Here is a 24935-nt window from a genome sequence, read left to right as displayed (position 1 = left end):
CATTTGTCCTTTAGTTTTTATCCCCATTTTTCTACTCATCCATACACTAGATAAAGGGGGTGTGATCCACAAGGTCTTCACAATCACACTGTCACCCCTTGTAATCTACATTAACCATGGCTCTCTTTTGGTTACTGTTTGCATGAAATATATTTTTCCATCCTTTTACTTTTTATTGTGAACTTTAACATATATACATAACAGTGGTAACTTTCAAAGTATAATTTAGCAAGTTGTAGAGAGCAAATTTCAAAGAATATTATAGGTTACAGTTCCACAATTTCAGTGATTTCCATTATTGTAAACTATAACATATATACAGAAAGGTGTTAACTTTCAAAGTACAGCTCAACAAGCAGTTATATAGATAATTTCAAAAAATGTTATGGGTTACAGTTCCAGATTCAGTTCCTTCCTTATTGTGAAACATAAGATATATACAGAAAGGTGCTAACTTTCAAAGCACGATTCAACGAATAGCTATAGAGCAAATTTCAAAAAATGTTATAGGTTACAGTTCCACCAGTTACATAAAGTTTCAGTATTTGTAATCCTTTGTTAAATCCTATCTTGTCTGTTGCTACCCCTTCCTCTTGTTTAATCACTTTCTTGATCTTTAGGGTATCTAGGCAGTGACCACCCTAACTTGTTCATATTGAAAGGGGATGTTGACACTATGGGGAAGGGGGCTGCATCTGATTGTTGTTCTTAAAGAGACTATTGCCTTTGGGTTTTAGGACTTGTCTGGCATAGGAACATTCTGGTGGATTTAAGTTTCTGAGAGATAAAACTTGTGAGTGAATTGTTTATAGAATCTCAAATAAGGACCTAGGTATTTCAGAACTACTGTTGGTAAGGGCTTGGCATACTGTGGCCATTTTACTTTTAACCTCTGTGCCAGTTTGAATGTATTATGTCCCCCTAAATGCCATTATCTTTGATGTAATCTTGTGTGGGCAGACCTATCAGTGTTAATTAGATTGTAATTCTTTGAGTGTTTCCATGGACATGTGCCCCACTCAACTGTGGGTGATGACTCTGATTGGATAATTTCCATGGAGGTATTGCCCCACCCATTCAGGGTAGGTCTAAATTAAATCACTGGAGCCATATAAATGAGCTGACAAACAGAAGGAACTCAATGCAGCTGTGAGTGACATTTTGAAGAGGAGCGACAGCCAAGAGGGACACTTGGAAGAACACACTGGAACTTCAGCTTACAGAGAGGAGCTTCAGCTTATAGAGACATTTTGGAGATGGCCTTGGAAAGCAGACTTTTTCTCCAGAGAAGCTAAGAGAGGACAAATGCCCCAAGAGCAGCTAAGAGTGACATTTTGGAGAGAAGCTGAAGCCTAGAGAGGAACGTCCTGGGAGAAAGCCATTTTGAACCCAAACTTTGGAGCAGATGCCAGCCATGTGCCTTCCCAGCTAACAGAGGTTTTCCGGATGCCATTGGCCATCCTCCAGTGAAGGTACCCGATTACTGATGTGTTACCTTGGACACTTTATGGCCTTAAGACTGTAACTGTGTAACCAAATAAACCCCCTTTTATACAAGCCAATCCATTTCTGGTGTTTTGCATTCTGGCAGCATTAGCAAACTAGAACAACCTGTTTTTACCTAAAGTGAGTCTCTTGTAGGCAGCACATAGATGATGGATCATGATTTGCCTTTCAAACCACTAATCTCTGCCTTTTATAGGGTAAATTAATCCATTGACATTTAAGCTAATAACTGAAAAAGAAGGCAGGATTTACTTCTGCCATTTACTATTTGTTTTCTGTATGTTTTGTATGTTTTTTTGGTCCTCAGTTACTCCATTATTGCCTTTCTTTTTGTATTTAGTTGCTTTTTTTGTGGTGTACAATTTTGATTTCCTTCTTCTTTCCTTTTCTCTATATTTTTTCATTATTTTCTTAATGGTCACCTTTGTAATTACAGTGACCATCTTAAACTAATAACCTAGTTCAACTAGTATCAACCTAGTTTCAGTAGTATACAAACTCTCTACTCCTATAGATCTCTGTCCCTGCCCCTTTATATTGTTGTTATCTCAGATTACATCTTTATATATTGTACACCCACAGATTTAAAATGTTATTTTAGACATTTTCCTGTTAAGTCTTGGGTGGGTGGGTGTGCCAGTTTGAATATATTGTGTCCCCCAAACACCATTATCTTTGATGTAATCTTGTGTAGGCAGACATAATCAGTGTTGATTAGATTGTAATTCTTTGAGTGTTTCTTTGGAATGTGCCCCACCCAGCTGTGGGTGATGACTCTGATTGGATACTTTCCATGGAGGTGTTGCTCCGCCCATTCAGGGTGGGTCTAAGTTGATCAGTGGAGCCATATAAATGAGCTGACATAACAGAAGGAACTCAGTGCAACTGTGAGTGATGTTTTGAAGAGGAGCTACAGACAAGAGGGACACTTTGAAGAAAGCACAGGAGCTGCAGATGAGAGACAGTTTGAAGACGGCCATTGAAAGCACTCTTGCTCTGGAGGAACTGAGAGAGGACAGATACCCCAAGTGCAACTAAGAGTGACATTTTTGAGGAACTGCAGCCTAGAGAGTAACGTCCTGGGAGAAAGCCATTTTGAAACCAAAACTTGGAGCAGATTCCAGCCACGTGCCTTCCCAGCTAACAGAGGTTTTCCGGACACCATTGGCCATCCTCCAGTGAAGGTACCCGATTGCTGATGTGTTACCTTGGACACCTTATGGCCTTAAGACTGTAACTGTGTAACCAAATAAACCCCCTTTTATAAAAACCAATCCATTTCTGGTGTTTTGCATTCTGGCAGCATTAGCAAACTAGAACAGTGGGGTAGGGGGACACACTGGGGAGCAGTTACAAACCAAAAGTACAATATAGGATTTTCTATTTGCCTATGTAGTTACCTTTACCTATGTTCTTTATTTATTCTTAGGGCTTTGAGTCACTCCCAGGTGTCCTTTTATTTCAGCCTGAAGGACTCCCTTTAGCATTTTGTGTAGAGCTAGGCCTTCTGATAATGAACTCTTGCAGCTTTTGTTAATCTGTAAATGTCTTAATTTTTCCTCCATTTTTGAAAGATAATTTTGCCAGATAGAGAATTCTTGGTGGACCATATTTTTCTTTAAGGACTTGAAATATGCTATCCCACTGACTTCTGGCCTCCTTGGTTTCTGATGAGAAATCTGCTGTTAATCATATTGTGGATCCCTTTTACGTGACAAGTCACTTCTCTCTTCCTGCTTTAAAAACCCTCTCTTTGTCTTTGGATTTTGACAACTTCGCTATAATGTGTCTTGGTGTAGATCTCTTGGAGTTTATCCTGCTTAGTGTTTGTTGGGCTTCCTGGATGTATATATTCACATCTTTCATCAGATTTGGGAAGTTTTTAGCCATTATTTCTTCAAATACTTTTTCTGCCCCTTTCACTCTCTCTTGTCCTTCTGGGATTCCAATGATTTGTCTGTTGGTACATGTGCCGGTTTGAATGTATTATGTCCCCCAAAATGCGATTATCTTTGGTGTAATCTTGTGCGGGCAGACGTATCAGTGTTGATTAGATTGTAATTCTTTGAGTGTTTCCATGGAGATGCGCCCCACCCAACTGTGCATGATGACTTTGGTTGTACAAGTTCCATGGAGGCGTTGCCCCGCCCATTCAGGGTGGCTCTGAATTAAATTACTGGAGCACTATATAAGCTCAGACAGAAGGGGCGAGCTTGCTACAGCCAAGAGGGATGCTTTGAAGAATGCACAGAAACTGAGAGAGTAGCTGCAGATGAGAGGCAGTTTGAAGATGGCCGTTGAAAGCAGATTTTGCTCCAGAGAAGCTAAGAGAGGACAAACGCCCCAAGAGCAGCTGAGAGTGACATTCTTGAGGAACTTCATCCTGGAGAGAAACGTCCTGGGAGAAAGCCATTTTGAACCCAGTACTTTGGGGCAGACGCCAGCCACGTACCTTCCCAGCTAACAGAGGTTTTCCGGACACCATCAGCCATCCTCCATTGAAGGTACCCGATTGTTGATGCATCACTTTGGACACTTTATGGCCTTAAGACTGTAACTGTATAACCAAATAAACCCACTTTATAAAAGCCAATCCATTTCTGGTGTTTTGCATTCTGGCAGCATTAGCAAACTAGAACAGTACACTTGATGGTGTCCCACAGGTCCCTCAAGCTTTGTTCATTTTTCTTCATTATGTTTTCTTTCTACTCCTCACACTGGATAATTTCCATTGCCTTGTCTTCAAGCTTGCTGATCCTTTCTTCTCCCTGTTCAAATCTGCTGTTGAATCTGTCTAATGAGTTTTTCATTTCATTTACTATACTTTGCAGCTCCAAAATTTCTGTTTGGTTCCTTTTTATAATTTCTATCTCTTTATTTGGTTCAGACAACATTTTCCTCATTTCCTTTAGTTCTTTGTACATTAATTCCTTTAGCTCATTGAACATATTTAAAACAGTTGATTTAAAGTCTTTGCCTAATAGTTCCAGTGTATGGCCTTCCTCAGGGATGGTTTCTGCAAACGTTTTCCCTGTGAATGGGCCATAGTTTCCTGTTTCTTAGTGTGTTTTGTAGTTTTTTGTTGAGAACTATGCATTCTAAGTATTGTAACTCTGGAAATCTAGCTTTCCCACTCCTCTGGGATTGCTGGGGATGTTGTTGTTGTTGTTATTGTTATTTTTGTTGAGGGCTGGAGTCATCTATTTGTGACTTTTCCAAATTATTTTTGCTCCCAAACAGGGAATGGAAAGAGAAAAGAGAGAGAGAAAAAAATAGGGACTACCTCTTTAAGACTCCTCTGCTTCTTTTGCCTGAGGGGTGTTAGGACTATGACTGCCCTCAGAGCTGGTCCCCCAGTGATCTGAAGTAGCTGATCAAAGCAGTGACCAACAATCAGACCATACACACCCAGATTTTGGAGGATTAGGTCCTTATAGCCCATCCTGGCACCATGAAGCTGCACCAGGAGCCCAGGCTGTACTCCCCACTGCAGCCTGCCATGAGATTGGAAGATGAAGGATGGAAGTGGTTATTCAGAGAGTGAAATTTACTGATATTTACTGCAGGTTACCAACCTCTTTGTCCAGGTCTTCCCTGGATACTGCACGGTGTTCTACTAGACTTCAGAGTTTCAAAGTAGTTGATTCAGGTAGTTCCTGCCAGTTCAGTCATTGTTTTGGTGGAGGGACTGATTCCTGGAGCTTCCTAGCCTGCCATCTTCCCACAATCCTCTGTTTGTTTTTATGTTTTCTTCTCCCTACATGGTTTCCATTTCCCCCAAGTTGCATTTTTTTTCTCTTTGTTATGGTCTCTATCTTCCACATTAGAGCCTTTCCTCCAATGCCTTGTGCTTCTTGGATATCTGTTCATGCATGAGCGTCTCTAAGTGGGTGGGTGGGACTTGTTGACTTGGGGTTATTTAGGTGTAGGCTTGTCTGATTCCATGGAGATACTCTTATCTCCTAGGTTAAGGGTCTGGCTGCTAGTGCTCCAGAAGCTGAGTACTATATAGTCATTTAATCCCCCTAAAAGAATGTACCTAGGCCTTTACATGTTCTGGTCATCCCTCCTCCCCCATCCAGAGATCTTCCTTTTTTACCCTCTGTTCCAGGTTGCTAATGCTGCCATTTATGCAAAATACCAGAAATAGGTTGGCTTTTATAAAGGCGGTTTATTTGTTTACAAATTTATAGTCTGAAGGCCATGGAAATGTCCAAATTAAGGCATCAACACAAGTATACTTTCACCAAAGGAAGGCAAATAGAGTCCGGAAAACCTCTGTTAGCTGGGAAGGCACGTGGCTGGCATCTGCTGATGCTGGGTTGTGTTCCAGCTCCTGTTTCAGCTCCTGTGCTTTCTTTAAAATGTTGCTCTTGGGCGTTTTGTCCTCTTTTAGCTTCCCTGGAGCAAACACTGGGCTAGCATCCCTGAAGCATTAGCAAAAGTCTGCTTTCAATAGCCATCTCCAAAATGTCTCTCTAAGCTGCAGCAGTGAGCTCCTTCTGTCTGAGCTCTTATATAGGACTCCAGTGATTAAATCAAGACCCACACTGAATGGGCAAGGCCACACCTCCATGGAAATAATCTAATCAAAGGTATTTCCCACAGTTGGGTGGGTCACATCTCCATGGAAACAACCTAATCCAAAGATTCCAACCAAATCAACATTAATACATCTACCCACACAAGATTTCATTAAAGAACATGGCATTTTGGGGGACATAATACATCCAAACTGGCACACCCTCTTAGGAGAGACTCTCTAGTCTCCTGTCAGGGTGAGAGAAGCAGTTGCCAAGCTGTGTGCAGTTGAGGACATCTAAGGAGTTCACTGCTTCTCAAACAGCTTCTTCTCAGTCTTCCTTATTTTGGACAACCCCTCTGAGCCCCCAGTTCTGGAGATACAAAGTGCCACAAGTTCCTAAGACTCTTGAAGATTCTCTGATGGAAATCTAGCTGGTTCTTAGTTTTTCCCTCTGCAGACCTGGGATTTGGTTGTCTTGTATCGGCTAAATCAGTTGTCTTTCATCCTTATCCATCAGCTTTCCCACTCTCAAAATTTTGTTACTATTGTCATCTCTCCTGATTGTCCCTTTTCTTGAGGATTTATGTCTTTTAAAATTTTCTACTCTTTTCTGTAGTGTTAGTGGGGTTCTAGGAGGAAGTAAAATTTAAATGTATGTTCAATCCACTAGTGTAACATGGAGGTCTATAAATGCCTTTTAAATATGTATCATTTTTATCTTGAAAACTTCCTATTCTCCCAAGATGATGTGATATAGCCTGGAAGGCAGAGATGGCTAAATGAAGAAGTATTAATAATAATAACATCCAAAGGTGGTTAAAAAACAGAAGCTGTAACACCCTGCAATGGCAGAGAGAAACAGGTACTGGACAGGAAGCCAGGATACCTCGATTATGGACATGCCAGTGACCTTGGACAAATGGTCTACTTTCTTGGGTTCTCAGTTTCCTTGGCTGAAAGAAAAAGAAGCCAGGCTCAGTCATTTCTAAGGCTCCTTCCAGTCCTAAGATGCTCTGTAATTTTGCCAGAATTCCGGGTGGAGGGGAGAGTGAAATTCATCTATTAAGGCAAGATCCATGTCCTGCTCATTTCTTGGTCACAGATTTAGCGTTTGCTATGGCTACATGATAAATACTGTTGAAATTAATTATGCTAAGTAATCCTTCCTTTCATTGGGTTGCACTAGATAAGGAGTTGCCACTGCCCCTCTCAAAAGGCATCTTTCATTGTTCGTCCTCTGAAGATCTCTCTTTATTCTTTTGTTTTCCAGTTGTTCCCATGACTTTGCCAACTAAAGTTCTAAGTGCCCATCGTAAATCACTGAATCTCGTTGATTCTCCCCAGCCACTACTAAAAAAGGTAAAGTATTTGGAATAGCTTAAAAAAAAAAAGTCTAAGATTCTACAATACTGGTTTTAGTCCCAAGAACGTTTTTAAATGGTTGTACATGAAAGAAAGGCCTATCTTTCTTGTTATCCAGGACTTTTAGAATTAGATGCCCTGGATTTTAAGGCAAACCCAATCACTTCATTGTCTAGGATCTGATTTGTGTCCCTAAGTCCATTGAATTTGATGCAAAGATTTATTTATATTTTGCACGTAGGAAAAGACTACTCCCTGTCTGTCTAGTCATCAGAATCTTTGTACCACTAGAAGTAAAGGAGCCCACTATCTGGCCCACTTGTACCTATGCCAGCCAGCCAAGGTGGTACTACTTGCAAAGAAGGCCCCAGGACTCTTTGTTCCTAATGCATTTAGTGTAACAACAACTTAATGTAAAATCTTCCTCAAGGTGATTAAAATACCACTGTTCTGCATTTGTCCCCATACTTTTTCATTTTATCCAGAAGTCTCCTGATTTTATCCACATGAATAGAAAGATCCAACGTCTGTTGCAGAATGTTTTAACCTAACCTTAGTTTTCGGTTGTTTAAAATCCACATACAAGTTTTTGTTTTGCTTTAAAAAAAAAACCATTTTATTGTAGAATAGCATATATACAGGGAAGTGCATCAATCATAAATAAGTCATCCCCAAGCCTACATACCCATGGAAATTATCACCCTTTGGGCCTCTCCAGTCACTCCCTCCCCCGCCCCACTGCAAAGGTAACTGCTATCACGGTCTCTGTTCTGGTTTGCCAATGCTGCCATTATGCAAAATACCAGAGATGGATTGACTTTTATAAAGGGGGTTTATTTGGGTACAAATTTGCAGTCCTAAGGCCATAAAGTGTCCAAACTAAGGCATCAACACAAATATACCTTCACCAAAGGAAGGCCAATGGCGGGTAGAAAAACCTCTGTTAGCTGGGAAGGCACGTGGCTGGCATCTGCTGATCCTGGGTTGTGTTCCAGCTCCTCTCTCAGCTCCTGTGCTTTCTTCAAAATGTTGCTCTTGGGGTGTTTTGTCCTCTCTTAGCTTCTCTGGAGCAAACACTGGGCTAGCATCCCCAAAGCATTAGCAAAAGTCTGCTTTCAATGGCCATCTCCAAAATGTCTCTCTAAGCTGCAGCAGTGAGTTCCTCCTGTCTGAGTTCTTATAGGGCTCAGTAAACTAATCAAGACCCACGCTGAATAGGCAGGGCTACACCTCCATGGAAATAATCTAATCAAAGGTATTACCCACAGTTGGATGGGTCACATCTCCATGGAAACACTCAATCAAGGGGTCATACCCTAATCAGAAAGATTAATCAATCTGTCCCCAGAAGATTGCATTAAAAAACATAGTGTTTTGGGGGACATAATACATCCAAACTGGCACAGTCTCTTAATACCTTAGGTTAGTTTTACCTGTTCTTGAACTTTGCGTAAATAAAATGTACACCAATTTTAACCTGTTCAGTCTGGTCTCTTGTAAACATTGACCAACACGGCGATTCACTGATCAAAAATAGTAAAAGCATATAATCAAAAAGTGCAAAGATTCACTGGAAAACTGGAGCCCAGCCCAGCCACCTACTCCAAAAACTGGGTTGGTGTTTCCCTTCTTTATCTTCAGAGAGTCCCCATGCTCAGCCCTTCTCTCCTCCTTCTTGGCTTTTGTTCGGCCAGACTCCTGAAGGTGACTTCCAGTGGCCCAGGGACGACCATGGTGACGTGGACTGCGAGAAGCTGGTTGAGCAGCTGAAAGATTGTTCCAACCTACAGGACCAGGCAGACATTCTGTACATCCTTTATGTCATAAAGTAAGTTTATGGTCTTCGCTAGGTTGAGCTCTGTCAGTTCTCCTTGACTTTTTCCTAGTCATCTTGGCTTTCCGGAAAGCCTGGGACATGGTTATATTCCCCCCAATTGCCCAGGATCACCATGTGTGCAACTTCCATCCCCTTCGCTGCCTCCTAACACGGGCTCCTGGGATGAGAAGGCTGCATGCGTCCAGGAGTTCAGTTTCCTGGTATTAGGCCTCTATTTCAAATGGACAGAAGGGCCGCCTTGGTAAGATGGAGCCCTCTCTGTGACAGTCAGAGGCACTTGAGTGCCCTGAGCTCTTAGCACAGTGGGCTGTGCCAGGCATGTTCTGCTGCAAGAGAATCCAGCCTTTAAGCCTTCAGTGCCAGATTTCTGGGTTTTTCTCTCTCTTGACAGGGGCCCTAGCTGGGACACCAGTCTCTCCGGACAGCACGGAGTCACCGTTCACAGCCTCCTCAGCGAGCTCTATGGGAAGGCCGGCTTGAACCAGGAGTGGGGCTTGATTCGCTACATCTCAGGCCTGCTCAGGAAGAAAGTGGAGGTCCTGGCAGAGGTCAGCGCAACCGGGCCGTGCTTGTCAGTTTGTCCTCTCTTTAGCCCCATGCCTCCTTCCTCTTCCACCTCCAATCTTCCTGTAATCAAAGCGTGTGGCAGTCACGGCTTATTTGTAGAAGAAAGCAGTTATTTAATTAATAGTTGAAGCAGGCCCTTCTCTCCTGACCTCCCACTGCCCTTGGAAGGAAATGAAGTTCAGGTTAATTAGTTTTGTTCCTTCTTAGCTACAGGAAAAGGTTTACCAAAGAAATAAAATAAAAACACTCAGTGACCCAGCTTCTTCTTCAACAGAGCTTGCTTATTGCTATACACCCACGATACACTGATGATTAATATTTGTAACCCCAAGACCCTGCAGAATCCAGAACCACTTTCTAAAACGTTAAAGTAACATTAAATTATGTTCAGTGTTATAGTACAGAGATGGTATTTGTGTGTGTGAATAATTGGGAAACTGGTGATTTAGAAATAGAATATGGTCATTAATCTTTGACATCAGCATCTTCGGTCTCACAACAGCCCACCTCCCTGACTGACTGGGAGCCTACCGGGTTTGCCAAGGGAGGGGTGTTCGCAAATGGATGCCCACAGGGCCAGCATCGGGCCACATGTCAGAGACACAAAGATCTCCAGGCCCCAGCCCCTGCCTCGGGTTGTTCAGTCTGGGGTCTGTGTATGAATCTTGCAAATAAATTGCAACAGGGGTCATAGCATTTTTAAGTTGAATTCGAAGTCTTATTGGCGGTAACCCGGTCCCAGTTGGCTTTGCTAAGCTGGCTCCTGCTCTCTCCCTGCCTTTCTCCCAAATGGGTAGGCCTGTACGGACCTACTGTCGCACCAGAAGCAGCTGACGGTGGGCCTGCCCCCCGAGCCCCAGGAAAAGACCATCTCCGCGTAAGTCGTTGGCCTGAGGACCTCGGGCTTTTGGGGGCGCCGTGGTGGAAGCGCCAGTGTTATCTGTTGTCCAGTCCAGGGAGAGGGTCTTTTTTTCCCTTAACCTTTTTGCCTTGAAATGATTTCAAACTTAACAGGGCAGTTGCAAAAATAACAGAAACCCCTGCAGAGAATTCCCACATATCCCCATCCCCTAGATACCCAGCTCCACCAATTTCAACATTTTGCCATCTTTGCCCTATCGTTCTGTCTGTCTATCAATCCATCTGCCTATCTATGTCAAAAGAGGGTCTAATTAAAGATACTCTGACACCTGGGAGTTTCCATCAGGGAAATGGGGCATCTTCATTGTGTGTGTGACCTGATGCTCCTTCCCAGGCCCCTACCCCCGGAGGAGCTCACAAAACTCATCTATGAAGCCAGTGGGCAGGACATCAGTATCGCCGTCCTTACCCAGGTCAGGGGCCGGGCTGGGCGACGCAGAGCCACGGTGGGGCCTGGGAGGATTCCATCCAATCCCTGAAGAGCCCTCTCTCTTCCCCATGTCTGCGTCAGGAAATTGTGGTCTACCTGGCCATGTATGTCAGGGCCCAGCCCCGCCTCTTCGTGGAGATGCTCCGGCTGCGGATCGGACTGATCATTCAGGTCATGGCCACGGAACTGGCGCGGAGCCTGAACTGCTCAGGTGAGATGCGGGCAGGGCCTGCCATGCAGTTCTCAGAGCCCGGCCCAGCCACCCTCTGCTTCCATGCCCCGCTCAGATGTCCTCAAGCCAGGGCTTCTAATCCTCTGGACGTGCTCAGACTTGACCGGGCTCTTTCATTTAGCTATAACATCCGTCAAGCCATCCCGCGCGGGGCGTTTCATGCCATAAGTCAGGAGGAATGAGGTGCTAGTGATGTTTACCGTTCAAATCACAAAACTGACATGGAATCTTGTTTTCTGACCCTTAAACCTAATCCCTTTCTCTCTTTCCTTGTTGTGAGTTGCTGTCCCCCATTTAATAACACCTGCGCTGGGAGACGCCTACTAACTTAAATATATGTGCCAATTAAGAGATCACGGCAGGGTGACCAACTTTGTGTCTAAGAATGAAAAATCACACTTTACAACTAACATTTTAACAGCAGCATTTAGACTTCCCCAAGAACCTGGTGCATGTCCGTCCCTCAGCACTGGCTGAGGTAATCCCGAGCTAGGAGGCCACCGCCCGCAGCATCCTTTGTCACCCACCCAGGCCCATCTGACTCCCCCCCCCCCCCACCAACCCTGTGTCTGGGACACTTACAGTGTGGTTGTGTTTAGGAGAAGAAGCTTCTGAAAGTTTGATGAACCTCAGCCCTTTTGATATGAAAAATCTCCTGCACCATATTTTAAGTGGAAAAGAGTTTGGCGTTGAAAGAAGCAGTAAGTAAAAGAATATTTTCACTCTAGGGGCGGGTCCGGCATCACCCTGAACTGCTGCCTCTTGTATATGCATAATCAACACCTATAAGAGATTTGGGGCACAGTGTGGGAATGTAAGGTTCTTGCTTGAGCAAGGTTGACAGAGGCCTGGGCTCAAGGGTCCTACATGTTGGCCACCATGACACCCTTGGGTCCTGGGGAGAACACATCCTCCCCGCGCCGTACTTGCATCTGGGTGTGGGGTGCACCCCTCCGCACCCTCACCTGCTGGCTCCCGGCTCTGTGCCACAGTCACTGTCCCTCACGTACGAGTGTCAGAACCCAGGGTGGCACGATGAAAGGGCCCCTTTTCACGTCACCCAGTGTCCAGCATTTGGTTTGGGTGAAGCATCCTCACCCAGACCCCATGCTCTCCTTCCCGGGTGGGGAGAATAACCCTTTGTGACCTTGCAGCTGGGGCTAGCTGAGGTAAGTTTGCTTCCTCCCCGTCTTGCTCACTCCATTTTCGTCCGCACCAGCACCCCACTGGCAGTGCTAGGAGCGTAATCACCCAAGTCGGGTGTGATTCTCTTCTCGAATGCACCCTAATTATAATTGAGGCAATTATCATTTCTCCTCCTCATAATAAAGCTAAATGATTTGCAGACACATTTTTGAATTTATTTCATCAAGCCAAAGAAATGAACTGTGGGCTGTCGTTCCTTGTATTTAATAAGAGGGACACTGGGTACTTTGTGTTTCTCCAAATGTGTGCCAGCCCGCAGAGAGACGGCCTCATGCAATCAGATGCGTTCTGATGGCTTTTCTCCTTTCCTGAAGGAGTGCTCAAGATCCCTTTCCAAAAGTAATTTTCTGTCATTTCAAACGCACAATCCTTGAAATGTAAATATGCAAGATAAATATTTAATGTGTTCCGCTCGTCATAATAGCACGCATGGCTTCCCATAGATAATTACTTAAAAACCGTTATCAAATGTAAAGCTATGGAGGCTTCTGAGTCCAGGAACAGAGGAATGTCATCTGAAAACCATAAACATGTCTAATTACAAGCAAGGACGGAAGGGATGCTGTCTTTTTTAATGTAACATCATTTGTTAATCATCCTTTATAATTGTTCAATTTTTATAAATTAGGAAGCTCAAATAGGCTTAGAATTTTGATTAAATCCTAAGATGTCTGAGATAAATATTTCCAGCCATACTTGCCCCACACAGGCCCCCCCATAGCTTCCCAGACCCCTTAGTCTTCTGCTTTCCACTCCCTGGTTTGCCTCCTCCTCTCTGGCCTCCACTGTGCCTCCTCTGCCGGTTCCTCCCCTCACGGCCCTTTCATTGTGGGTGTTCCTGGGCCCTCTGGGGGCAGCACCTTCCACCCCCATGGCTCCAGTGGAGGGCTGGGTGGGAAGATGGGGTGCGTAGCGGGTACTGCCCGGGGAAGTGACCTTGGAGCAGGGCCTGTGGGGTGAGGAGTTCGCCTGTTGCAGGGGGGTGGCAGGAAGGGAGGGCACGGCGGGCGGCACGTGCATATGCCCAGTGCCGCGGCTGGCCCGGGCCCAAGAGCAGGGAGGCCCTGGTGGGGAGCAAGTCAGCAGGGCCCCTCACACGTGCTGCCTTTCATTGTTATCTGTATATATTTATTTATTTATTTGAGAAGTGGGTTTACAGAACAGCAGTGCATAAAATATAGGATTCTCATATACCACCCTGTTTATCTTTATTTTTTATAACAGCTTTAATGAGACTTACTTTTTTAAAAATTTTTTTTACAAACACACACTCCCCCTTCCCCCTTTCTCCCATCCTGGTAACTGCTAAGTGAATTTATCTCTATGTATTTGCTATTTCTAGTCATCTCTTATAAGTAGAATCATACAGTATTTATCCTTAGGTGCCTTCCTTATGTCACTGAGCCTAATGTCTTCAAGGTTCTTCTGTGTTGCCTCAGAACTCCATTCTTTCTTATGGCCAGATAATATCCCATTGTGCGTGTGCCACGTCTAGTTTATCAAGTCAGTAGGGCTTTGTATGGCGATGCAAGAATTGGGCTTTATCCTGAAGACACAGCTAGGCCTCAGAGGACGCTGCGCAGGTAGCAACATGATCATATTGCCTTCCAGAATGATCACAGTGCCCACAGTGCCAGCTGGGTCAGAGAGGGTTAGGGCTGGAGATGGGAGGGCACTCCAGGCTGCTGTAGTAGGTCAGAAGTGAGGTGGCAGTAGCCGGGCCCGAGGGCAGCCTCCCTGCCCCTTCTGTGATGGGCAGTGCTGCCCTTCTTGCCAATCCTCAGGCAATCATGTCTTCCCCCCCCCCCCCCCCCATTCTAGGCATAGCTTCCTCTCCATCTCCAGCCCCAAGGCCCCTCCATCAGGCTCGGACCCCTCTGCTGCCACAGGTCCTCAGCCTCCATTTCATTTTGCTCAGGAAGCCCCCCCAATCCCCTGGCCCAGCATGGGGTGCACTGAATCCCTGTGCTGTTGCCGCATCTGAGGCCTGTGGGCTACACCCGATGAGAGCAGAGCTGCCCAAGCACCCAGACATGGCCAGCCCAGGAAGGCCCTCGAACACCCAGCCAACAGCCACAATGCCCCAGTCACAAGCCTCTCTGAGTGTATGGCAGTTTTGTCATTTCCCCAGGGACTGTTGGTACTCCTCAGGTCACACAGGTCAAGGGCCAGTGCCCGGGGAGGTTAGCTGTGGGCCCTGCACTGCAGTCATGACAACCCTTCAGAAAAATACTAATCGGTCTGTGCGTGTTATTGACCACTCATGAGCTTGAGTGCCATGTGATCGTTGGATATGATGGGATAGAAAGACATTCGTGATACATGGAGAAAGGGCAGGCCACAGAACAATCTGCATAGATGTGAGGATTCTGTATTGTGCATTAAAAACATACATAGTCGTAGAAAACAAACCGGAAGGGTAACTTCTAAAACTCCCACAGATGTTAGCACTGAGCAGGGATCTTGCTTTCTTAGTTGGTCTCAGTTTTCTACAGGGAAGTTGTACTGTGGGATGAGGAAAAACGATTCAGAAACATATCAAATTTCATCAAAGGTCTTACATCCATTGGGTATCTTCTGCATGCTGCTTTAGTGATGTTCACACTTTCATCCCTTCAGTCAGGCACGGTTCTGGGTGCTGACAAGGAGTACTGGCCGGGGCGCGGGAAGCTCTTCTCTAGGGGAGGTCGTCTGGGAGTGGGGATGCCACGCAAATCCAGCCCGGCCTGAGCCGCGTCTGTGTCTCCCCTCCAGTGCAGCCTCTCCATTCCTCCACGCCCAGCCCTGCCATCTCCATCCACGAGGTGGGACATACCGGAGTCACCAAAACAGAGAGGAGTGGCATTAGCAGACTGAGGAGCGAGATGAAACAGGTGAGAAGGGCACCATGGCGGAGGCGACAGCACAGGGAGAGGGCACTTTCCCTACCTGAACTCACGTGAGAGAGTGACAGAGACCCAGGGCAGGCAGGATTCAGCCCGCTCACTGTGGAGGAACCAAGAGCCCTTCTGCTGTGGAGCCCGATCCTGCCCCTGCACCCAGATCTCCCAGAGCTGCTCATTGGCACCGCCCCCAACCCCCCTCACGCCTCCTCAATCTTTACACATTACATAAATGTTCCAGAAAATGCCCGTCTCCGGGTTTGCCCTTGTCCTCGAGAACTGCTCTTTCAAGTGGGCCACAGCCCTTTAAAAAGTAGAGTCGTTCAGAAAGTAACTGAATCACTTCTCCATCAAATGTGTCCTCCAAAAGAAACAGCAAGAGGGATACGGAGATAGAACAGAGTGTTCGCAATACCTGTGTGCCACCATCCACAGGGGTCTTTGTTCAACTTTAATTCACACTAAAAATCCTCTTGAGCTGCCCCCACCAGCTTGCAGCTCAGCATGTTTCCAGTCCTAATGTGTCAGGTATTGGCTGGGACTAGGACAGTGTTTATCAAACTTTTTGACCATGATCCCCCGTGGAAAATCTAGTTTCCTTTTCAGACCATGACCAGCAGTGACAAATGTCCTCCAGTTTTCTTTTCCATTTCAGTGAGGTGAAAGGCTGGTCACAATGACCCACTATATTGATTCCATGACCTGCTAGTGGGTCATACCCTGCAATTTGTAAAACACTGCCCTGGACTGTGTAGAGGGTGCTAGAAGTAGCAGGGCATTCTTTATTGGAGGCTAGCCTTTGTTTATTTCCTCATGTATTTTTACTTTCAGATGACTAGGCGATTTAGTGCTGATGAACAGGTGAAACTGCTTTGCTTTGCTTGACCCTTTCCTGTGTGTGCTTCTGTTCTTTCTGGTCTGAATGTGGAAAGCGAGGCTGTGAATTCGGACAGGCTGAACGCACATACGACACTTTGGCCACCAGACCAGCTCGGGTTGAAGTGACCCAGCGGGCTGCAGCAGGCAGCCCGGGGGACAGGCAGAGGGCTGGAGAAATGGCCTGGCCCCATGGTTCTTTTTTAAAAATCCATTTACCAAACTCTTGGGGTTTGTGGGACACTTCATGAAATCAGTAGTCCTGGGCTCTGCTTCTGTGGGAGTTCCTCTTCAAAAGAAGGGAAATAAATAGGGAAAAGTAAAATGTGAGCATTGGTTACATCAGTACAGAAAATCCTGCTATTCCTGCCCCCCAGATCACCAGGAGGGGTTTAAACTGGAAGGAAAAAAAACATACAGGCTGCTATTCTTTTCTAATACCTTTGTGACATACTTCCTCCAACTCTTTCCAGAAATTAGACTCACATTTCTAATGATTTAACATCTCCGTGACTGAGAGATCATAGAGGAATTGTATGACTTGGAAATGTGGATTCTACACCTGGTCCAAGGGCAAAACATACCGGATCTGTCGTTTGAATCTATGCTCTTTCCAAGGAAGGGCCCTGCTCTCAGAACCTCTTCCTTTGCCAGCCACTCGGTGGCACCATCCCTCTGGCTACCCACATTCCAGCAGCTGCTGGCTGCGGGTGAGGATGGGTGGGTCCTCTCTTCTCCATTAAACGCTGTCCTTGTCGGTTATGGGGACCAAACAATGAACTTTCTTCGTCAGCAAGTTGGGGTTCAGTTAGTCAGTACAAGTTTTGCATTTGGCCACTGACATCAAGGAAATGCACGATTATCAGTTCAAAACATAATAGGGGCCCTGGCATTTTAAATTGCAGTGCCCTTTTTCATGAACACCATGTGTGCATGTGGGTGCTCACACATGCTACCCATGCAAATTAAGGGTACCTTCTAGATTTGGGGCTGAGGAAGTACTTGTTTGGCCAAAGTCAGCCTGATCTTATTCATTCATTTAACAAATATTTATGATTGCCTGTTAGGCATCAGATGTTTAAGTGGTGATAAAGGGTATTTTGTTGACCTATGTAGGTTTTCACAGCTCGCCTCATAAACTATTAGCCTTCCATGGCCATGACTATAGCCAGTAAATCATGGCCTAACTTGATTGGGCACCCTCCACAGATGACAAGAACCCGGTGCCATTTGATATTAAAAGTAAGACCATTTACCAAGTTCTCTTTTGAGTAAAACCCCACAGCTCTGTTCCCAGGGAGGGGTTTCTGAAGCTGTGAGTTTGTCTGTGTTGACGAATGAGAACTTCTCTGCTCTTGCATTCTCTGCTCCTTTTCCTTGGCTGTTTTGGTGCTGCTCCGTGCTCCTCCTTTCTGCTTTCTTCTTCTGGTGGCATTGCCTGGTACTGAGTCACTCCTTTTTGTTTTGTAGTTCTTTTCTGTGGGCCAGGCCGTGTCCAGCAGCGCACATTCCTCCAAGTCTGTGGTAAACCTCCCGTCGGATGACCATGACCCTCACTGTCTCCCCTTGTTTGTAGCGTCTGAAGCCCCTTGTTGCATTTCTCTTACTCCCTCCTCATCCTTAACGTCCAAAGATCTCAGCAGGGTTTAAGCGTTTTCATTAGATGCTGAAGGTCTCCTCCACCTGTAATTTTGAGGAGAGTCTAGAAGGCCGAGAAGTTTCTCAAAATGAGCTCTATTTTCTCAGCTTCTTGCCTCTGTGGGGTGTGGAGGAGCGCACTCCTCACCAGTTCCCAGGGGCTTCCAGAACCTCGGGGCATTGGTTCCAGTGCCTTTTTATTGAGCCACGATGGGCAGCTCTTCCCCGCACACGCCAACTGGCACTTGGCACACAGGATGCCCCTGCTCGGCACCAGGTCGCCCTCGAGAGGACTAGGAAATGCTCTAGTTGCAGAGGCGAGGCTGCGTCTTTCTCCTGCAGCTAGGAGAAAATCAGCTGAGTCATTGATGAGTGCGGCTGTAATTACTTTTATTTGTATCTAATTGTTGCCTTATTTAAATAGCAGTAATGAGCCCAGTGGAATAACCCAGCCTGACTGCCTTTTCAAAATAAGATCCGATGAAGTAGAAATGAGTGCATGGAGAAGAACCCCACCTCCTGCCCTGCTGGGATGGTTAACATCTGGATTTCATTTTTAAACCTTTATATTTGATGTTGCCCAGTCAGAAAGGAAAGTACCAAATAGCCCGGAACAAAGAGAATGTAGGAGGACAGAGGTTCGCGCAGGTGGGGGCTGGAACCCGTCCATGGCGGAGAGCTGGCCGTGGGCCCTGAGGCAGTGCTGCCAGAGGGGGTGAGGGAGAGGCGCCCCCTCCTCTGCTGTAGAAAAACAGGTGACAGGTGTTCCAGCTCCGGGGGGGGGAGCCTTGGCCCCCAGTCGGGATAAAGCCAGTGCTGAGAACAGGAAAAATAGGAAGCGAGCTTGAAAAGGATGAGCAGGTCAACCATAATCAGGGAGGTCCCCCATGCTACATGGGGATTCCGAGCCTTTGCTTGTTGTCATTGGCTCCAGATCCTTTTCCCCCTGTGTTATGAGTTGCATTCTTGAGGGGCACCCGCCCAATGAGGAGGGGCCCGTCACTCAGGGAGACTGCAGAGGGCAGCGGGCACTTTGGCATTTGTCTCCCTGGGTCACGGGTACCTCCATGAGGCTCCATGCTCTGCGGGCCCAGTCTCCCTCCAGGCTCTCCTGCAGCCCCTGCTTTGGGCAGCCCAGGCTGGTGGGCTCCCAGCACTTCCTCTTAGAAGCACTCCCCGTTGTAACAGCTGCCCACTGGGTTCCAGATCTCTCAGTGCAGCTCTCGGAAAAAGGTTCCCCTCTGTCCCCCCTTCATGGATGGTCCCAAGGTCCAGGGCTGGTGTCAGCATGAGGGGCTCGACAGCTGCGGTTAGGTTGTGGCCACTGATGCAACTCGGGCAGAGTTGGGATTTAAACCTCAAACAGCCTGACTCCAGAGCCCGCACCTTTACCATTTGGGGTCCTTGGGACTCTGTATTACCTCTTCAGGGCTAGGAGGAGTGCATGGAAGAAATAAGTAAGTAACCAAACTGGGGACTGAACGCATGACGAGCTTTGAGAAGCAGCCCAGGTACAATGGAGGCCCTCCAGCACCCTCCAGGCAGGCGGACTCTGGTGGGCTGGGTTGGTGGCTGTGCTGCCTGGTCGCCTGCCGGGAGCCTGCTGAAGGCCACTTGCTGCCTGTCTTGCAGAGGTCCAGCACCCCATCCTCACCCACTGGCACGTCGTCGTCAGACTCCGGAGGGCACCATCTTGGCTGGGGGGAGCAGCAGGGCCAGTGGCTGCGCAGGAGAAGGCTGGACGGGGCCATTAACAGGGTCCCCGTGGGATTCTACCAGAAGGTGTGGAAGATCCTCCAGAAGGTGAGCATGGGCCACCGTTCTGTGAGACACATGCTCCCTGGGAATCAACCCGTCCCCCTGACGCCCTTGGCGAGGCCCAGTGGCACCTGCAGGTATCGGATGTGTGGCTGCAGAGCAAACAAAACACACAGCCCCGTCCTGGGGGAGCTCTCAGCTCAGAGCAGCATTTGTCTACCTGGCACCTTTGGCATTGGGACGGGATCCTTCTCTGCCTTGGGGACCGTCCTGTGCATTGTGGGATGTTTAGCAGCACCTCTGGTCTCCACTGACTAGATGCTACTAGCACCCTCCCATTTTGGACAACCCAAAATGTCTCCAGACCTTGCCAAATGCCCCCTGGGGAGGGGGGCAAAGTACCTCCAGTTGAGAACTGCTGGGTTAGTTGAAAGAGAGAGGACCAACACTCCTGAGCCTCAGCAGGGAGGACGAGGTGCTGGCCCAGGCTGTGTGGGCCTAACTCTGGCCAATTTTAAGGAATGTAGAAAAGGCAGGAGATACACAGAACTAGAGAAGGCAAGGAAGGCGTAAGGTCAAAATACTGTTAACCCAAGGGTTAGGGTTCGGGTCAACACAGAAGACCGGGAATAGCCCCTGCAGGCCTTGGCCCTGGGGCTGTGGTTCAAGGGGGAGCCCGGGGCCATCATGAGCCCTGGAGTTGTGATCTGGTATGTTCTTGGGGCCTGGAGTGGGCTGGCTTCCAGCCTCCAGCATGTTCAGCAGACTCTCTCAGGCCCTGCTGTGTTCAGGGCCCCGGGCCACGCCCTGAGGGCACCCGAGACCCCATGGGCCCCAAGTGCACAGTCTCCCACATGCCACCTGGAGGTTGGGGACCCCCACGTCCCACTGCCCATAGCCAGCTGCCGCCCCTTGCCTTGCTCCTGTGCCCATCGGACAGGGCTGTGTCTCCCATCTGCCCGGGGTCTAAAATCCCTCAAGGTTGTCATTGGAAACAGACGTCCGGGGATACAGCCACAGACTGCCAAGGAGGGGTCGGGGTGGGAGATGTGGCCCCTTGTTCTCTGCACCCCAGTTTCTGTCTCACCCCTAGATTGGCCCCAGAGCATCTATGTGTCTCCTTGGGCCTATCCCAAAGCTTGTCTTGCCTCTAGCATGGAGGGATAGTACACTTCGATTAAAAGCGGCTGTGCAAGCTAAGAGCTGTCAGCAGGACTGATTTTTTTCTCCAAAACTATTTTTGTTAGCTCATTTCACAGCAGAACAGGACAGAAAAAAAATCATCCCAAATGAGAGCATACTACAAACCCCTGCCCAAAGCCCAGTGTGCCTTATGGCCATCGCCATCGGCCGGTGGTCTTTCTGCAGCAGGGGCCCCTGGTGCCTTGTGCAGAGTTGGGCCTCGGCCTGTGAGGGTCCCGAGGTCTCCCAGCCACCCCTGGGCTGGGTGTGGGTCCCTGCCTGCGCGTGGCTGCCCTCTTCTGGCCCCGCACAGGCCTCCGAGTTCTCCAGCCTCTGCCCCTCGGTGGGGGGCGGGAGCGGCGGCAGCCGTGCCAGCCAGAGGGCAGACAGCTGGGTACGGGGGGTGGGGTGCAGCTGCTGCCGGGCCAGGGTGCTGGGATTTAGAATCAAGCCAATTGGATTAGGACAAGCTATTCCTAGAAAATCTCCCTATCCTTTCTGGGGCATCACATGCTTCCATCCGGACTTCCACTGGCTCAAAACCAAGAAGCTTTTATTATGAAAAAGCAGCATTTTGTATTGAGCTGGCGCTGGGTATTTATACACATGGGTGTGCGTGTCTGTGCATGTGCTTGAGTCTTTGTGATCGTGTTGATTATAGAAATCTCAAAAATAGATGCCTGCAAAGGCACAGAAACACCCCTTCACCAGCAAGAGCCATGAAAACCTCCCTTTATGATGGCACCAAAGGGGGCTGCCCAAGCCAGGGTGCCAAGTTAAATGCCCGCTGCCACCAGGAGCACCGCGGCTCCCTCGGGCATTGTTCTTGCGAGATCTAAAAGACGCCTGCTGGTTTCCCCAGAATTGTTTCGTTGAAAACACAGCCTGTGGGCAGTAAGAACAAGCTCTCTAAAAATAACTCTGGCAGTCTGGCGTGTTCCAGCCCTCGTGTAGGTTTCCAGGGCAGAGCAACTTGAGGTGGGCCTGTGTGTGTGTACACGTGTGTGTGCATGTGTGTGGGCACACGCACACGCTCCTAAATTGCGTTCTGGAATCTGACTGAAATTTGGTGTGTGTTCTGCCTCCAGTGCCACGGTCTGTCCATTGATGGCTACGTCCTCCCGTCCTCAACAACGCGAGAGGTATGATGAGAAAAACTCAAATGCTGGCCTGCCATCCAGTGCCAGTGGGGCTTCATTTCACGGGCTCTGAACATTTGGGCTGCTCGTTTAAAGCTTGTTATAGACAGGACCCGGTCTTTTTAGCCATTTAACCCTGAAATTTTGCAAAGCTTCTTTCCCACATTTATTGGCATCACCTTTCCTCTTTCCTTGCCCTTGGAAACAGCATGTCTTGGCAACCAAGATCTCCCGATGTGCCCCTATTTGGCACAGACCCCTTAAAACCCACGTAAGAGAAAAGCTCCATGCCGCGCCCGCCAGACCCACACTCGGCCTTCTCCGGCTCTGTCTCTTCAGGAAACAACCGTCTTTCCTGGTTTATTTTCCCCTAGTCATCCTTAAACAATTGATTTTTTTTTTTTTTTGGTTTATACCCTGCCCAAAAAGCACCTTGCTATATGCCACAAAGAATAATGAAGAAGTAAGAAAAATAAGAAAGGGCCCCTGCTCCCTGGGAGTCACTGTCAAGGGCGTAGGAAAGGACAAGGCAGGAACGAGCCCCGGAGGAGAGCCCTGGGCCTTGTCCTCCGGAGGGTGGCAGCTGGCGGGGGCAGGAGAGGGGCCTGGTCAGCCTTGGCCCTAGGGCTGGTGGGTCTCCCGCCCTCGGCAGATGACCCCGCAGGAGATCAAGTTCGCTGTCCACGTGGAGTCGGTGCTGAACCGTGTGCCACAGCCCGAGTACCGGCAGCTGCTGGTGGAGGCCATCATGGTGCTGACGCTGCTGTCGGACACGGAGATGAGCAGCATCGGGGGCATCATCCACGTGGACCAGATCGTGCAGGTGGCCAACCAGCTCTTCCTGCAGGACCAGGTGGGCGCCCACCGCAGCCAGTGCAGGGGCCGGGGCCGGGCAGCGGACCTGCTGGTATTTCTCTCTCAAGAGTGAGGTTGGAGACTCTGTCCATTAGGAAAGGATGTAGGCCAACCAAAAAGAGGGCATCACAGATGGTGACAGATGTCCACCACTTGCTTTAGGAAATGGTCCCGTGGCCACTTGGGCAACCTGAGGACCTCGGGGGAGGTGGGCAGTGCATGGGCCAGAGCACAGGCCTGCTTTGGGGTAGGTTTTAGTTCACACCTTGCCTCTTGGCCCCTGGGTAAGTCACTTCCCCTGTGCCCCAGATCGCGGTAGAAGACACAGCCCTCTCCTTCCAGATGGTCAGCAGTGAGCTGCAGACGAATGTCTGGGAAGACGCAGTGCAGTGCCCAGAGCCAAGGCAATGCATCGTTCCCGAGTCAGACTGTCTTCCTTCAGGTGGCTCTCCTGGCAGTTTCTCATCATGAGAAGGAAAACACCGAAGGCAGCCTTGGACCGGGTGCTTCTAGCAACCTGCCGCCAGCAGGCAGAATCATTGGTGGGGACAGAGTGTGAACCCCACTCATCCTTTCCCTCTGCTTTTTCCTGCTGCAGATGTCATTCGGAGCCATGGACACCCTGGAGAAAGACCAAGCCACAGGAATTTGCCACATTTTTTACGACAGTGCTCCGAGTGGGGCTTACGGGACGATGACCTACCTAACAAAAGCAGTAGCTTCTCATCTGCAGGAATTGCTGCCCAATTCAGGCTGCCAGATGCAGTAGGGCCGCAGCTGTCTGTGGGGCCATGCTCCCACTCTGGCATGGCCCCCGAGCCCCATTGGGAATTTTCTCCTGTTCCCCAAGATCCCCTGTGCTGTCATAAAAGCATGTCCCATCGGAAACACTGGCAGGGAAGTGATGGCCGCACCGACCTGGAACTAGTGTATGTTCGAGCCACAGATAGAGCTGCTGAGTCCCATGCTCCCCCAGGGGCACTGTGGGATCATTTTCTAGGCTCATTTTGCTGGAGCGTTTGTCACAGCATCTGGTCTCGTGGACTCTGAGGAGGAATTGGTCTCTTTTGAGTGCAGAATGAACTGAGAAGCCAGCTTAAATTGGCTCTCACAGAGAGTTCCAGAAATAGGTTCGATAAGCTAGTGACACATCTTGAAGATGGGAAGATCTTTCTAACAGCAGTAGCCAGACAAGCAGACCTTGACAAGGGGAACATCTTAGCAGGATGCCGTCTGTCTGTGGACCAAACTGTTTACCAAATAGGACAATTCTATCTTTCTGTCAAATGTTGATTTTTGTTGTGTTTTGCTTGCTTTCTTGGCTTGGGGTTGTTTTATTGGCATGGCTACCTTCATGTAACATAATTCTCTGTTGCCAAGATTTAGAAAATCTCTCCCAGTTAAATTTGGCTTGTGGTATCCAAGGATTTTATCCTTGCAGTCCATGAATTAGGGGTTTTACCTGTCTTATCAAAAAGCCCACATCTTCTGGAAACTAGCCCCCAAAAAAGGAAAGTTGAGGAACTATCCTAAGAACTAGGTGGTAAAACATTGCTTTAGGGCTGCAGCAGGTAGGGTGTGCCTCTGCAGAGGCCTGTGCTCTGGTGATTTCTGTGAGAGTGCGACTCACTACCTAAGCACCGGCTGCCCCGCCCCACCCCAGCCGGCTTGAATGCCCAGGCAGGTTGCAGATGCTTCCTCCTGGGCCCTGGGTGAACCCAGCATGTGATAAGCGTGAGTCAGCACATGCCATGAAGATTAGTGGTATGTTCCCCAGGAACGATGCTTCCCTCTTACAAATGGAGTCAGCTCTGAACTGAACCCTTTCCATAGAAGCACTTTCACCTTCACATTCTCAGGCAGGAGTGCTCGGAGGTAGTGGTCACAGAGGAGCAAGGACAAGTTGTGTAGGGGTCCTGGTGAAGGAAGCTTTTCTCCAGGCACTGTCTTACCTTGAGAGAGAGGGGCGGACAGGACAGGGTAAAGAATTTCTAGACATAATGAACCTTGCAGGACAGC

General features: G+C 48.0%; 1 protein-coding gene across 6 annotated transcripts in view; it reads left to right on the top strand.

Moving 5' to 3' along the window:
- PHKA2 (phosphorylase kinase regulatory subunit alpha 2) overlaps positions 1-24207 on the top strand; it is a 95886-nt gene extending 71679 nt beyond the window's left edge. For 3 of the 6 annotated variants that reach the window (XM_037821185.1, XM_037821181.1, XM_037821186.1), the window contains 14 exons: positions 7302-7390; positions 9088-9221; positions 9622-9778; positions 10595-10674; positions 11053-11131; positions 11230-11359; positions 11980-12081; positions 15341-15459; positions 16300-16329; positions 17815-17868; positions 19615-19785; positions 22011-22064; positions 22714-22914; positions 23515-24207. In XM_037821185.1, coding sequence (XP_037677113.1) covers positions 7302-7390; positions 9088-9221; positions 9622-9778; positions 10595-10674; positions 11053-11131; positions 11230-11359; positions 11980-12081; positions 15341-15459; positions 16300-16329; positions 17815-17868; positions 19615-19785; positions 22011-22064; positions 22714-22914; positions 23515-23685 — 1571 coding nt within the window. In that variant the 3' untranslated portion in view covers positions 23686-24207. Of the gene's footprint in view, positions 1-7301; positions 7391-9087; positions 9222-9621; positions 9779-10594; positions 10675-11052; positions 11132-11229; positions 11360-11979; positions 12082-15340; positions 15460-16299; positions 16330-17814; positions 17869-19614; positions 19786-22010; positions 22065-22713; positions 22915-23225; positions 23469-23514 lie in introns of those variants that run through there. The other 3 variants (XM_037821182.1, XM_037821183.1, XM_037821184.1) reach the window with 3 other exon arrangements.
- The last annotated feature ends 728 nt before the right edge of the window (positions 24208-24935 follow it).

The sequence above is a fragment of the Choloepus didactylus genome, chromosome X (genome assembly GCF_015220235.1).
Source record: "Choloepus didactylus isolate mChoDid1 chromosome X, mChoDid1.pri, whole genome shotgun sequence".
NCBI classification, from domain to species: domain Eukaryota; kingdom Metazoa; phylum Chordata; class Mammalia; order Pilosa; family Megalonychidae; genus Choloepus; species Choloepus didactylus.
This window is presented reverse-complemented; position numbering and strand designations above follow the sequence as displayed.